Below are 15,423 nucleotides of genomic sequence, written 5' to 3' on the forward strand. Positions count from 1 at the left end.
ACCACAGGGTTCAGGGAGCAGAGTTAATGCTGGACTCTGGCCCTCACTCTCAGCCAGGCTCCTTGCACCCTGCATATCCACCAGAGGCCTGGTGCACAGTGCCAGCTGATGGCCACAGTGATGGCCAGGATGTTACTGATCTCATGAATCTACCAGTGAAGAAGTACCGGTTAGTTCACACAAGGGTACAAACTATCACATAATTTAAAAAAGATGTGACCATTTAAATCATCACTCCTAAAGCAAACTTATGTTGGCATAGTACTCATTACAGGGAAGAGTTTAGGAATTTTTAGTTTAAAACAGCTGAGATACACAGAATCTTTTTTTTTTTAAGGTTTTATTTATTTATTCACGAGACACACACACACAGAGAGAGAGAGGTAGAGACACAGGCAGAAGGAGAAGCAGGCTCCATGCAGGGAGCCCGACATGGGACCTGATCCCAGGTCTCTAGAATCAGGCCCTGGGCTGAAGGTGGCGCTAAATCGCTGAACCGAGATACATATAATCTTTAAGACAGATCTGACATATGCTTGGGTTTAGGTATGAAATCCATAGCCCACCCTTAGCATCAGGGTCACGTGAAGCAGCTCAGGGATGCGAAGAAGGGCAGACAGCAGCACTTCATAGGCTTAGGAAAATCTTCATTAAGTTGCTTGGTAAAATCTATGATGGCCAAAAGTATGTATGGGAAGTGGGTGAAATTGGATCTGAAAGCTTTTTTTGATTTTTGGATTGTAGGTAAAGCTCTGCTACTGTTCCTTTTTATTTGGGATTGAAAAAGTATGTAGTCCCCTTCAATTTTTTTTTCAGTATAGTTGATACACAATGTTACATTAGTTTCAGTCCTTCAATCTTTTATTTCCTGGTTCTGGGACTTTGTTCTTTAAGGAGCAGAGCCTATGTAATCCAACCAGTTCCATCTGCATAGTTAGTGAAATTAACAAAACTGTACATTTTGTGTTCTGAATGGCTGAAATATATCACACTAGAAATCCCCTTAAAAAGGAGTTGCTGCGGTCCTCTTCAGCTACCTGGACATGTCAAGCCATAGGAAGCAAAATTTCAAAAACTATCCCTCCCCAGAGATGAATGTGTAAGCCATACTGATTGAACAGAATTATGTCTAGCTAATTGGGAACTAGACACAGATCATCCTAACCAGTCGTAAGTGGAGCTATGTTGTGCGGGAAGAGAAGAGAGCACTAGGTGTACGGTAGCATGGTATAAACATTGGAAAGGAGAATTTTTGGCTTTTGTGTCAGAGTCCCCAGCCACCACTCAGCTACCCTTCTGGCTGCTGATCTCCCAAAATGCCAGGCCCACTTTTATTTTCCATATTTGGGCAGCATTCCAGCTGCCAGACTCCCGTTGCTCTCAAAATTTGCCAGGCCACTTGACCTTTCGAGAGGTGATAATCTAAGAAACAGGTCACCGTTGATGTCTTCATGAATCCTTACTTATCAGGGCCCCTCTTCCCAGGGTCTTTGTGCAGTATACTAGGAGTTTCTACAGCAGAGACCTAATCCAGCTGATGACTCCAAACTTGGGACTTCCAGGCTGCAGGTACATGTGATATCTGCCAAATTCCAGGTGAGCAAGTGGTGGATCATTCCACAAACTCCAACCTTATATATGGTTGGAAGGCCCAAAGAGTTTAAGAAATTTACCTTTCTCTTTGTCTTTTTTTTTTTTAACTATACCAAAATTTCCTATGAGGCCTCCCTCTATCATAGATAGAATTATGAACCATCAAGTCTGGTATTCACAAAGAAGTATAGTTCCTTGGAGTGCTTGGCAAAAGAACCCAACATGCTTTATCCTTCTCAGAGATTAAGTGTGCAAAGGGGCATATAAAGGCTTTTGAGAAGTACTATAGTAAAGAAATGTAAGTTGCATTAATCCACCATTCTTCAAAGATATTTGACCACATAACCTTTTCCCCCAGAAGTAACACCTAGTGATATTCCATAGAATATTTTATTCCTTAAAACACTTTGAGGGCAGCCTGGGTGGCTCAGCGGTTTAGCGCCGCCTTTGGCCAGGGTGTGATCCTGGAGACCTGGGATCGAGTCCCACGTCGGGCTCCCTGCTTGGAGCCTGCTTCTCCCTCTGCCTGTGTCTCTGCCTCTCTCTCTCTCTCTCTCTCTCTCTATCTCTATCTCAATCTCTCTTTCTCATGAATAAATAAAATAAAATAAAATAAAAAAACACTTTGAGAAATGGTAATCCAGTCCAATAAGCACATTTTATAGATGAAGAAACTAAGGCCCAGAGAAGGTAAGTGACTTGCCAAACCATTTGACCAGGTCCTTTCTCTACCAGTCTTCCTTGACTGGCTGTATCATGCTTCCTGCAAACCATATGGTGGCTTATAGCAAAGATGACCCTGCAATCACCCTTACTTAACTCTATTGCTAATGGATTGAGCTGTGTTAATTATTCACCGTTGGGTGATATTTCCCTGTGGTCAATGGGGAATTTGCAAGACAGATGATAAGGATTTGAGGTGTAGTCTGACCAAAGAATACTGACATTTACTAATCTAACTAGAGTTCCCACCCCTGACCTCGACCTCTGGATTTTAATCAATGGAACCAGTGGATCATCACAACCATGATAAAGGACAATCTGAAGGAACAAATTCAACGATTCTGGGTCTGAGTGTGTATTTCAAGCAACACCAGAGTCCAAAGCCCTTGGGGAGGAATGAGGTTGTGATAGGACTGGTTTCAGTGTAGAAAATAACTCCTTGCAGAGTTCTGTTCATCTAGGATTCAGTTTTTCTCTTTGGAAAAAGAAATGAACTCATCTCTTTTGAGAAAGAGCTGATGTTTAATTGCCTTATATTCCCTTGCTTAATGTTTCTTATGAAATGTTTTAGGAAGGTGAGTAGGATGGTCTCACATTTGAGCTTTGCATATAAGAGCCAGTAGACTAGCCCACTTCCATTCTCAGGTCATTACAGATAAGGTCCCTTCTAGCTTTCCCCAACACCACTCTTCACCTTTGCACTCATCTCCTACAAAAGCACCGACCTGCAGACTTCTTTAGGCTCCTCTGCCACAGTAACCTTTTTGCTATGGCAAGAAAGATAACCAAACAAGTAACAACACAAGCATTTTCAATTCTCAAAGTAATGAAATACCACGTTACTGGGAACCCCGGTGGCACTAGATGAAAAATGGCAACTCATTGCTCCTGAACCTCTAGTACAAGTTTCTACATAAACTATAGATACCCTGAGGACAAAAGTGAACAAAACTGCACCTGGATTCTGAGCTTCCCATAGTTATGTCCTTGGACAAGTCGTTGAAATAAGGAACTTTTGGCAAGATTATTCCCAGCCTCAATATCTTACATCTAAGAATATCTGCCCATCCACCTTACAAGGGTGCTGATAGCAAAATGAGATAATCTACATGAAGATGCTTTAGAAACTATACAATCTTACACAAATTATAAGGTTTTAATAAGAAAATTTTTTAAAAAAGAAAATTTTATAGCACATTATTCATTACTGTATTAATATTACTATAATGGTGACTTTTTTATTCCAATGGTTTGAGCTAAAACAATTATATTGCTGTAACATCTTTATTTAGTGATGATTTTCAAAATAGCACTCATCACACTGATGTTAGAAAAATGACAAGGGACATTTTCCACCATAATCTCCACTTAAATCAAAATATGTGTCTTGCTTCAGGGGCATCTGGGTGGCTCAGTCAGTTAGGTGGCTGACTCTTTATTTCAGCTCAGGTCATGATCTTGGTGTCCTGGGATGGAGCCCTGTGTTGGGTTCACTGGGGAGTCTGCTTGAGGATTCTCTCTCTCCCTCTCCCTGTGCCCCTCCCACTGCTCGTAGGCTCTCTCTCAAATAAACAAATCTCTAATAAAAAATATATGTATTGCTTCAGACATTACAGATCTGATGTCCATCCCCAATGGCAAGCAGAAGGCAAAATAGTCATCTGATAAGTGTAGAATGCTATACACACCTCAACCTGTGTGCTGTGGTGCATGCAAATAACAACTCACACTTTTGCCACTGCATCTAAGGCTCCTATGAGTGGCAACCATTATAGCTCTGCACATTGGTTTTGGTATATAAATATATAAGATTGAGAACCAGCTGGTGAACTTCACATGGTTAACTTATCTCCTTTGAATAGAGCAGAATAAGAAAATCCTTTTCTCCCCAAACAATTACTAGTCTGAACATACACACTAGTACCTACCTCTTTAAATGTCCCTGGAGTGGTGACCAGCCGATAAGTTATATATGTGGGGATGCAGATGAAAGATGAGGTTCCTATGCAGTAACCCAGGATGATACTCCACTGTGGATAATTATATTGGAAAAGTCGTAGCTGTGGCGGGCTCATCAAAAAACTACAAATGATGAACTGAAACAGAAATGCCAAAAAACATTAAAAATCATAACAATATCCTTCCAGACAGTTCTGATACCATGAACACTAAATGCTAAAGCTGAGTTCCTTTCAGGAAATTCCCCAAATGTGATATATTCTAGATTGGTGCATAGAATCCACTCATTTCTCTGCCCAAGCTGTAACAGTAAAAAAGCCAGGTGGAGATGCCAAGGGCCCAGAAGGTTGTTTACAAGGAGTTAAAGCAACCCCTTCAGGGCAAAAGGGAAGAGACTGGCATCTATTAAGAGTAGTTGGGCCCCGTCTCACCAGACAGTGAGGAATAAACTGGATGAGGACCTCTGTATGGCTCCTGCCAGTCCTAAGGCTTCACAGTTCTCTGAGCTGTTTTCATTTTGTCCTGCATTTCTCAGCTGTCAGATGGAAGTTACCTATGTCCAGGAGAGATATTAAGATTCTCAAGACCTGGAGAGGATGTGGACTCCTGGGTGTGTGTTCCCTCTTTGTCCTTTTCTTGAGCTCTCTGCTTTTCTGCATTGAGCGCCTTTGCCTGGGGTTTTCACAAGGATAGCTCAGCCAGGACCCATCTCAACAACGAGTGACTGCCTGCCATAGGCCCTCGTCATGAAAGGAATAATGGAAAGAAAAAGCAGCTTAATGTACTTTTTACTTGAAAATTCAAGTGAAAATGTCTCCTAAGAAAAATTTCACGATGTGCTCCCAACCTGTGGTTTATAAGTTTCCTTACCTTGGTTTGGTTTCTAGAGAGAGTGTAACTACCAGTTTTTGCCTAGTAACTACTGGACCAAAATCATTACGGCTCTTGATTTAATTTTATTGTATTACTTCATAGTCATAAAGAAAGCAGTAACGTAAATTGTGTGGTTAAACATCTACTAATATATTTTTTTCTTTGTCAGCAGGAACAAAATGGGAAGTTGTTAAACACACATCCATCTTCCCAACAGTATTATCCTACATCTGGGAGGAAGCTTTCCAAACAGGACCTGGCCAATTGCAAACCTTTCTCCGCATTTACTCACACCTCGACCCAGCTAAGGAACACAGAAAAGATGGGATAGACATGGTTAGGAGCCCTCCCTTCTCTAGCTCATCTCATCTTGATGTCAGGTGTGTGAAATCCAATGCAGTTCCCAGAGGTCTCAAGCTCTTGTGGGAGTAAAAAGTGCTGCCCCGTACACCCCTTTGCCTCTCCTTGCTCATATACAGTATTTTCTTTTTTTGTAGCTTGGCTTCCGTGAAAAAGAATATTTTTAGTAAGCTACTCATTGTTTACCAAAAGCAGCCTTAAAAAGCACAGAGCAAGGGATTCTGGGTTCAGTAAACCCACAAGTAGAAGACAGATTTGCCTCCTCTTAATTGGGCTCTGGAGCATTTGCCTTTAGAGGAAGTGAGTAAAGCAAACATCACAGGAATTATGAGTGAATATCCCTGAACACAAATCTGTGTGTGAGTTTTGCTGGGCAAAGAAACTCACTGTAAACCAAGTGTTCACCCAGTCTGTAAGACAACCAGAGGTGTGCAGAAATTAAAGTAGTAAAAGCCTGGAGCCGGAACGACCGTGGAGCATGCGAGGCACTCACCTTGGGCATAACATTTAAGTAAATTTCAGTAATCAAGAAGTAATATGTGAATGCAGCATTTTAAAAAGACAAGAACTAAAAGGGCCAGATTAGGGTCAGTGAGGTGAGACATGCAAGTATGGGGTCAGATTTTGTGTTTATTTAAAATCTTGAACTCTATTGACTGGGGACTTCTTTTGCATTAGTTTTGTTTTTTAAAAAATACTATATTAAAATAGTCTTTATCCTGATTACTGAGGTTTATGGCACCCCCTTAAATTTGACACATGTGGTGCATGCCTAACTTGCCTCTCCCAAATCCCAGGCCTGGACATTGTTTCCTCAACCATGTGGGGGAAACACAAGTAAACAGACAGATATAGCTTCTTCCCTCAAGGAAATAATGCAATGTCTCCTCTTCCTTTGAAAAACAAATGAAAGGATTTAAGTAGATTATCAAGAAGCACTGCTATTGGGGCACCTGGGTTGCTCAGTGGTTGAGCCTTTGCCTTCGGCTCAGGTTGTGATCCCAGGGTCCTGGGATCGAGTCCCACATGCCTCTCCCTCTGCCTGTGTCTCTGCCTCTCTCGCTCCCTCTCTGTGTCTCTCATGAATAAATAAATAAAATCTTTAAAAAAAGCAGCACTGCTATTAATATAAATTAATAATCCATTTATGTCAGCACTTCTGCTTCTAGTTATGGCAGACTAGGTGGTTCAATGCCAACCCTCTTACCAAAAACAACCAAACTTCTCAATTTTAAAAAAAAAATACACATTTTCAAAACAGATAAACACCGGAAGGGGGAAAAAAGAGAAAAAAAGGGAAGCAAACCATAAGAGACCCTTAACTATAGGGAACAAGCTGAGGGCTGCTGGAGGGATGTGGGACACAGAGTTACTGGGTGATGGGCATTAAGGAGGGCACAATGTGATGTGATGAGCAATGGGTGTTGTACGTAAGTGATGAACCACTAAATTCTACTCTACTGGGACGCGTGGGTGGCTCAGTGGTTAAGCATCTGCCTTCGGCTCAGGTCGTGATCCTGGGGTCCTGGGATTGGGTCCCGCATCGGGCTCCCCAAAGGGAGCCTGCTTCTCCCTTTGCCTGTGTCTCTGCCCCTCTCTCTGTATCTCTCATGGATAAATAAATAAAATCTTTCAAAACATAAAATAACTAAATTCTACTCTACTAAATATTAAAGCATATGTTAACTAACTAGAATTTAAATAAAAATTTGAAAGAAAAATATACATGTGTTTTTAATCTACCTAAAAGCACCAGGGAACTTGTAATAGGAACTACCAGGCCAAGTCCGGGACACTTAGCCACCTTGGGGCAAGTGTCTCCTTCAGAAGGATACCAGAAGGAAGGCAGAGGCACATGCTGCAAGGGGTAGGGACAGCCGATCATGTCTTGACAAATAGGCAACACTTAGAACTGAACGTTCTTACCCAGAGTCCTTTGTCAACAAATGGATTCTACTTTTGACTCAGGCCTATGCTTGAGGACTTTTGTGTGACGGATAAGAGAAAGAATAAGAAATTATAAGGACCTCTCCTAGGGCCTTTGAAAGCGAAGCTCAGTAAATCCTTCCCAGGTCTTGAAAAGGTCTTACTTGTCATGTGACCTGGGACCCTTTAGACTTCAATTTCCTTAACTGTAAAATGGGGTGTTAGGAAGAATTGTTCACAGAATTGTAAGGATTAATAGAGCAATGAGTGTAAGTTTAGCACAAAGTCTGGCCTGGCAGTGCATATTCAATAAGTGTTATTTATCATTATCACTGAGCTGGGGAGTGATGTGACACATGCAGCAGGGACTCTAGCCCAGCCTACCCTTTCGTGGTGCTGGGAATCAGAAGAGGTGGGAAGCATGGGGAGGGCAGTGACTCAGAGGGGACGCCAGTGGGGTTTCAGAAGTGCAGGTCATGCTTTTATTTCTTAGCATGGTTTTTGCTGCAAAAGTGTGCTTGATTTATAAAACTCCAATAAGACTCACACTTAAGATTTATACACTTTTCTGTATACGTTACACCTCAATACAATTTACTTTTTATAAGTGTTTGGGTGACTCTTCAGAGCCAGAAGGAGAGGGAAACGACCACTCACCAGGAGAAACAGAGGGCTGATGGCTACCCAGCAGATCTTCCAGAACCATCCAGGGCTGAAGCCAAGCATTTCCTTCACGTCACTGCAGAACTGAGTGATGCCTAGAATCACGCACAAGAGAAAGAGATTGACTGAGGGAGGACATGGCCCGTCTTACCCCTTGATTCTCAGAAACAGTAGCAGCTCTGGAATTCCTCCTCAGTTGGGCTCAGGGGCACCAATCTGCTCTGAAGTTGAGACGGCGGACTCGTTACACAACAACTGCACCTGATACAAGCAATGTTCTGTCTACATAGAGTGGGGGCTGGGTGGACATTTGGGCAGGGACCCAAAGCCCCTCCTGGTGCCCACACTGCCTTTCTAAGATCTCAGCACATGTTTGATTTTATTGTTACTGCAGAAAATAAAGTTGAATTTTTAGAAAAATATTTTATTTATTTTTTCAAGAGAGACACATAGAGAGGCAGAAACACAGGCAGAGGGAGAAGCAGGCTCCCTGCAGGGAGCCCAGTGTGGGACTCAATCCCAGGACCCCAGGATCACACCCTGAGCCAAAGGCAGACGCTCAACCACTGAACCACCCAGGTACCCCAGAAAGTTGAATTTTATCTAGGAATTGTGAGCCCACTTAACAAGAGACTGACCCAACACTGGAAACTTTCAAGATAAAATTTTAACCACATATTGACCATTCATATGCCGGATCAAGACCAAGGTTCTTCTATAAAGAGTATGTGAAGGAGAGAACTGAGAACTCCTGACTGGTGAGAGATTGGGAAGGAAAGACTAGGCTGCAGCTGCTTCCCTGAGAATCCAGCACTGCGAGGTCCACAGCGATGCACATACTCTGAACTCTGTCCTCATCACTGAGAAGGTAGGGAGGAATTCTTTTTTAAAAACTGGGCCCATGTGCAACTCAGAATATGGGGCCTCCCCTTCTTCATATTATGTATAATGGCAAACATGCTAACGCTGTTTTATTACCATAGAAACTAGGAAAAATCAATACATTTTCAGAATGAAATAATCACTTCTTGATTTTAAAGATGAAGAGAGGTATCTCCAAGCCTGGTTTTTTTTTTTCTTTTCTTTTCTTTTCTATTTTTTCTTTCTTTCTTTCTTTCTTTCTTTCTTTCTTTCTTTCTTTCTTCCTTTCTTTCTTCTTTCTTTCTCTATTCTTCTTTCAGATTTTATCTATTTATTTTTTAAGTAATCTCTACACCCATTGTGGGACTTGAATTTATAAGCCTGAAATCAAGAGTCACATGCTCTACAGACTGAACCAGCCAGGAACCCCTGAACCTGGCTCTCTTTGTTTCAATTGCCTGGGTCATCCCCATCCTCACCCACGGATTCTTGGGACCCCCTGCCAACAGACCCATGTTAGCTCACTCTCTGTGCTCCTGCTAGTGTCAGCCTTATCAGATTCCATCCCAGGCTCATAGAAAGTGAACTGGAGATTTTACCAAAGCAGATAATGCAAACAGGAACATTCCTGCCTCTTCCCTGGAAGATAATCTCCTAAACTCTATCTCAAGGCTTTGCGGAGGGGCTCTTTCTTACAAAATTTAAATTGGCGGCCAACTCTATAAAGTAGTAGTATATTGTACACTCTAACAAATGCATTCACTTTGCACTATTTCTTTGTTGTCTGTGCACTTCTTAGAGCCAAACAATATTTTAAGCATCCACTACAGATGAGCTATACGGAATTACTTCAGCCTGTCTCTGCTGGGTGAACATTTAAACTCAGAAGGAAAAAAAATGTCTTTCCACAAGTAAGGCGAATTTGTGGTAGAGCGTGAAGGAAAAGGTGACCTGTTTCTGAAGCAGGCACTCTGCTGGGGTTGTTTTACAGACCCCCAGGCAGGTGACATCTTATACCCTGCTCTGGCTTTCTTTGATGAAATCTGCCCTTCTTTATTCTGGTGGCTACTAGCTGGTGTAGAAAGGCTCATGACTGGCAGAAGGAAGCATCTTACCATAAAACCAATACACGGCAACTGCCTCTATAAGTGCAACGGTGAGCACTGCGGGCCCTGTGGCATACTCCTCCAGCAGCTTCACCACGTATGCCCCACCCTGGAAATGAGATCACAAACCTGATTAAGGACCTTCTGAGGCACTACCTCCTCTTTATGATGAAAGCCAAAAGCAGGTTCTTAACTTAGGATAATTCCTGCATTAGACCTAATATAAATACCCTAGAGCCTGCCTCTTAGGCCCTTGCAGTGTGGGCCAGATTTCACTCCATCAGATGTCTCTTCCTGTCCTATGGAGCACTCTCTCCCTGTTTCCTCTCCCACTAAGCTTTAAGAGACAGACTCAAAAGAACCCCTAGATCTGTTTTCAACTTTCAATTTACTGAACACTTACTGTGTACTCTACCCTAAAGAATCCTGGTCCCTAGAGACTGAACCTGGGAGAGTTCACACAATATCAGACACACAGAGCCCAAGTCCTGGTATCACCTTCTGTCTTAACTCACCAATTCCTTGGGTCCTCCTCAGCTTCCCCAACCCTCCCCCCCACCACCCGCTGAAGCTCCAGAGCCATTGGGATGATGGCTTGAAGATGCATGTCTTCAAAATCTACCCTGAGTCAGGAGGACACAAGCCTAGGATGCCTGTGGGTTCTATCAGATTCTGTTTTACAGTATTTGCCTCAGCTACAAAAATAAAAATAAAAAAATAATAAAAATAAAAAATCATGGGAGATGGTCTGACTTCTTCACCATTGCAAATTCTCTGGAGGAGACAAAGTGACATTACAAGCATGAGATGCCAGCCTTCAGATATTCTGCATATCAGGACATCAGGGCAATAATCCCATGAAAGCCGAGAAGCAAATCTTATTTCTCCAGATACTCTGTCAAGCCTGAAATCTAGTTGAGTCTCCTGTAAAATGCTAAGACCTTCAGTTACATGCACAGATTCTACCAACAGATGCTGCCAGAAACCATTGCTCTTCTGGTCCCTGGTGACATTTTAACAGCAGTGTCAACCCCTCTTACTTTGTCCCCTTATATGGCCTCAGGGCACCATATAGGATGGGAGGAAAGGAACAGGTTCTTGCAGTGTTCTGCTGTCCCAGGGGAGGCTGTGCAAAGCTGAGAATTGTGGTACTCACAAAGGTCAGGGTGACTAGGGATCCAAAGAAGCAGGTAATGACCACACAAAGCACAAACCACTCCCGGCGCTTGGACCAGATGTGTGGAAACTCATCTAGCACAGCTGTGATCACCCCCTCCAAGCCTGCAAACTGAAAGGGACACACAAGCAATCACAAGGGAGGGCTGGAGCAATCACAAACAAGTCTGTTACCTTTAAGGACAACAAACAGGAGAGAGAGTTGCTGGTCATGAGTAGATCCCCTTCTACACTGGCCCTCACTGGAAATATACCACCCTGTTTTACAGTGTCATTTAGAACCCAGCCCTAAGGATATCAAGGAAAGAAAATATAGTACCTGGAAAAGACTTCTTTTTTAAAAAATATTTTATTTATTTGTTTGAGAGAAAGCACACAAGCAGAGTGTGGGGCAGAGGGAGAAACAGACCCTCTGCTGAGCATGGGGCCAGACATGGGGCTCAATCCCGGAACCCTGAGATCATGACCCGAGCCAAAGGCAGGCACGTAACTGACTGAGCCACCCAGGAGCCCCTAGATAGGACTTCTTTATGTGAGGTCTCTTGGGGAGACTTTGGTTGTACCAGAAAGGCCAGCTCAAAGCTGAAAGTCATCTCCCACTAATAAGTAAATACAAGGTGCTGAGACAAATGTGAGACAGCAGGGTACGGAGACACAAGAGTGACTTTGCTCTGGCCTTTGGCTGTTGCCATCTGGTCAAGGAACAGGGTATAGTAATAATAGTTCACATATGCTGAGCCCTGGCCTATGCAGACACCTCACTCATTAGCCCATTTATGACCCTCTAAATGCACTAAAGATCAAGAGCACCACAGTGAGGGCTGAGCAAAGGGCTGAGGGAACCCCAGGAGGAAGTAGCCAATGTCTGGGGTGGCTGGGATGGGAGGGATAGGTCCACCTTCCTCCCACTCCCCTGCTTCCTCTTCCCCTATCTCCACCAAAAAGCCAGGTTTCCCTCCCCATTCACTCACAGTGCTGTCCAGGCCCAGTGTGATCAACATCAGGAAGAAGATGATAGCAAAGAAAGTGGATGCTGGCATGTTGGCTATGGCTTCTGCATATGTGATGAAGAGGAGGCTGGGGCCTGAAACAGAGCGGGAGAGAGGAGGTGGTGGTCACCAACACCTTCCCTGCAAAGATGTCTCAGGGGGAAACTCAGCCACACCAACAATGACAATTCTTGTCACAAGGCCTTACACATGAATTAGGCTTTAACACATACCAAATTCTTGCTCACGCTCCACACCATTCTACTTGCCCATCCCAATATCATGCAAGGCCAGGAGGGAATAGTATCCATCTTGAAAATTGTGAACCCTCAATTAATGGGGGAAAGAGAAACAAATCCAAGACCCTAAGACTAACAAAGCTGTATACAGGAATAAGAGTTTCTACCATATAATTCAGAGCTTTTTTTTCCAGGGCCAGGATTGAGAGCCCTATAGCATTTAGCTCTTTCTGATGGCTTTAGCTCCAGAGCTCCAGAATGGTAGGAAATGTGAAACTGATTGCAAAAGAGTCATAGAGTCCTTGGAATAAAGATCTCCTACTATTTTAAAGTCCCTTTTGATAGTGTGAGGGACATGTCCTCAATCTCTCATGAGCTAGATAGGGGTACCTTAGTTTGGAGTACAGGAATGATTGGAGCTATGCATCAGGCCAAAGACAGAAGCAAGAAAGCCCTGGGATTCCATCCACAAGATTCCATTGCCACTTTTTCAATATCTGTCACTTCTTTTCCATGAAAACCTCATAATACAGTAGAGGGACTATGTCATCTACATTTTATTTTTCTGCAAGGGGAAATTCTAAGGATTAGTAATCGTTTGCTTACTTACTAGACTTGGACTCATTGCCAGACCCAAACCGACTGGTTCTAAAAGCCCTCATCCAAGTCATATTTTCAAGCCCATAGTGTACTGAAGGCCCTAGAACCAGATGCCATGGGTGCTGCCGCATCCCCACCATGGCTAAACACAGAGGCAGTGAGTTTCTCTAAAACTGTGGAAAATTTTTAGAGGAACACTTAGAAATAATTCAAAAGTTATATATTTGTAAGGATCCAAAGAGTAGCCAAGCAACTCAGTGAGAGCAAGGCATGTAAAGAGAACCCAAGTTCCCACCTGCATCTTTGGCCACCTCAGACACATCTTCGTTCCTCATCTCAGCCATATATCCGAGCACTGTGAAGATGACAAATCCTGACACGAAACTCGTCATACAGTTCACCACACTGGTCACCAGGGCGTCTCTAGAGCAGAAAACCCATGTGGTCTGAGACATTTCCAAGTAGAGAGTCTCAAGAGCATCTGTCTCCAGCTAAGGCAGGGTGAGCCAGCTGAACCCGCAGGGACCTCAGGCCTGTCCTGGTGTCCCCTCCCCTCCTCCCAGTCCCTGCCTCTCAGACTGGTTGGCAGCTGCCATTACCGCCATGCATGGGAGGGGAGAGCTGCAGGTCAGGACTGGTTAAAGAGACGGTCCTGTTGTGAACTGGAACACAGATTTCTTGACTTCAAATAAGAATTGCTCCGAAGCAGGGCCCGGATTGGAGTCGGGCCATCTGAGGGCCTTGGCCTCACATTTATGAAGCCCTCAGATTTAGACTATAAACATTATGTGCAAATAGGTTACAAGACCGCCATAGGGATATCCTGACACTTTTAAAAGAAGACCTTGTCATCCAACTTCAGGCTGGTGTCTCAGTGCAATGCCACATTGATTAGGGTACCTTTTAAGAAAAAATGAATTCTGTAATTATCTTGTGAACAGCACCATTAGACTGCTGGACACTGCCATCTGTTATAGAGCATTAAAACAAAGTTAACTCTAAAGATGATGAGTGATATTGAAATTGTAATTGGTACTACACTCCCTATTTCATCAAAATTTCTGAAATGAGATTTTGCCACAAAAATTATGGCATTTTGCATTGGTCAGAATAACTCAATCATTATACTTTTGTGAAAATGTACATAAATAAATGGTCACATTATAATTTTTGTTAAACACATTAATAAGTGAAATCTAAATATTTAATATATGTTGCGATTTTAGTAAATCTGTTTTGGAATTTAATTTTTTTTATACACAGAGACTCTCACCAAATGGAATTGGCCTGGGGCCCCTCTCAATCTCTGAATGGCCTGGGTGAGGCTATGGACTAGGTGGGTGCTCTGGCCATGGTGCAGCTGGTTAAGGACCTGTGGTACGCCTAAGCCCAGCCAAGTTTGAGGCCATAAGCTCGGTTGCCTTCCTCCGGGCCAGCTGACTATGCTCACCCTACATTCAAGCTTTGCTTGGGGAGCCCCAGATACTCACTGGTAACAATTGTTGTTGAATTTGTTGTAGCTAGCAAAAGCCAGTAAAACCCCAAAGCCAGGACCAAGAGAGAAGAAGATCTGAGCAGCAGCATCCACCCACACCTGGAAGGCAGGAGACGTAAGGGTGAGAACTGAGCCAGGGCCAGCGCTCTCACCTCCATGTGGCTCCATGCAAAGTGAAAAACCAGGTTTCAAGCTCCTTCCAGGGGCAGCCACATACCAAGTGCAAACAAATGTGATTTCTCTTCCTCACGTTTTGGCATAAACCAATTCCCTGGCCTTGACTGTACTTTTCATGCTTGCATTTCTGATTTATAATATTATTGCAAACTTGCCACTGAACCTAAATTTCAGTTGTCCCTATTGAGCTTCATTTGGTAAAATGACAGACAGGTGCGCATAGTTTTCCTCATCATCTTACCCCTGTCTCCAGGAGTTTCTGCCAGTTGGGTTTCAAGTAGAAGAGAACACCCCTCCAGGCTCCGGGGAGGGTGGCCCCCCTTACCAGCAGGATAGAAAGGATGATATAAGGGAAGGTGGCTGTCACCCATACCACCTGTAAAGGAAGGGAGTAGAAACACAGGTGGTCAGCAGGTAGATAGATGTTGGTGTCTTTCATTCTTGAAAACATCCTAGAAAGGAGACACACCTCTCCTTTTCTGTAACTATAGGATGCAGGGTGACATGGCTGAAATATCAGAGCCTTTTGAACCAGACAGGGATCTGGTGCACAGCTTGCTAGTACTACCACCTCTAAACCCACTTCCCATCTGTAATATGGGAAAACACCCAGCAAAAGATAATAAAGTAGCCAGTGATCAATAACGCACTGATCATGGCCCATCATGGGTTTTCAATAAATT

General features: G+C 43.3%; 1 protein-coding gene across 2 annotated transcripts in view; it reads right to left on the bottom strand.

Moving 5' to 3' along the window:
* SLC6A4 (solute carrier family 6 member 4) overlaps nucleotides 1–15,423 on the bottom strand; it is a 36,477-nt gene that overhangs the window by 2,849 nt on the left and 18,205 nt on the right. The window contains exons 6-13 of one of the 2 annotated variants that reach the window (XM_055302239.1): nucleotides 14,982–15,116; nucleotides 14,559–14,662; nucleotides 13,364–13,491; nucleotides 12,212–12,324; nucleotides 11,221–11,352; nucleotides 10,074–10,173; nucleotides 8,092–8,192; nucleotides 4,245–4,412 (exon numbers count right to left, since the gene is read on the bottom strand). In XM_055302239.1, the coding sequence (XP_055158214.1) occupies nucleotides 4,245–4,412; nucleotides 8,092–8,192; nucleotides 10,074–10,173; nucleotides 11,221–11,352; nucleotides 12,212–12,324; nucleotides 13,364–13,491; nucleotides 14,559–14,662; nucleotides 14,982–15,116 (981 nt within the window). The remainder of the gene's footprint in view (nucleotides 1–4,244; nucleotides 4,413–8,091; nucleotides 8,193–10,073; nucleotides 10,174–11,220; nucleotides 11,353–12,211; nucleotides 12,325–13,363; nucleotides 13,492–14,558; nucleotides 14,663–14,981; nucleotides 15,117–15,423) is intronic. The other variant, XM_055302315.1, reaches the window with a different exon arrangement.

This window comes from Nyctereutes procyonoides, unplaced genomic scaffold (genome assembly GCF_905146905.1).
Source record: "Nyctereutes procyonoides isolate TBG_1078 unplaced genomic scaffold, NYPRO_anot_genome, whole genome shotgun sequence".
In the NCBI taxonomy this organism is placed as follows: domain Eukaryota; kingdom Metazoa; phylum Chordata; class Mammalia; order Carnivora; family Canidae; genus Nyctereutes; species Nyctereutes procyonoides.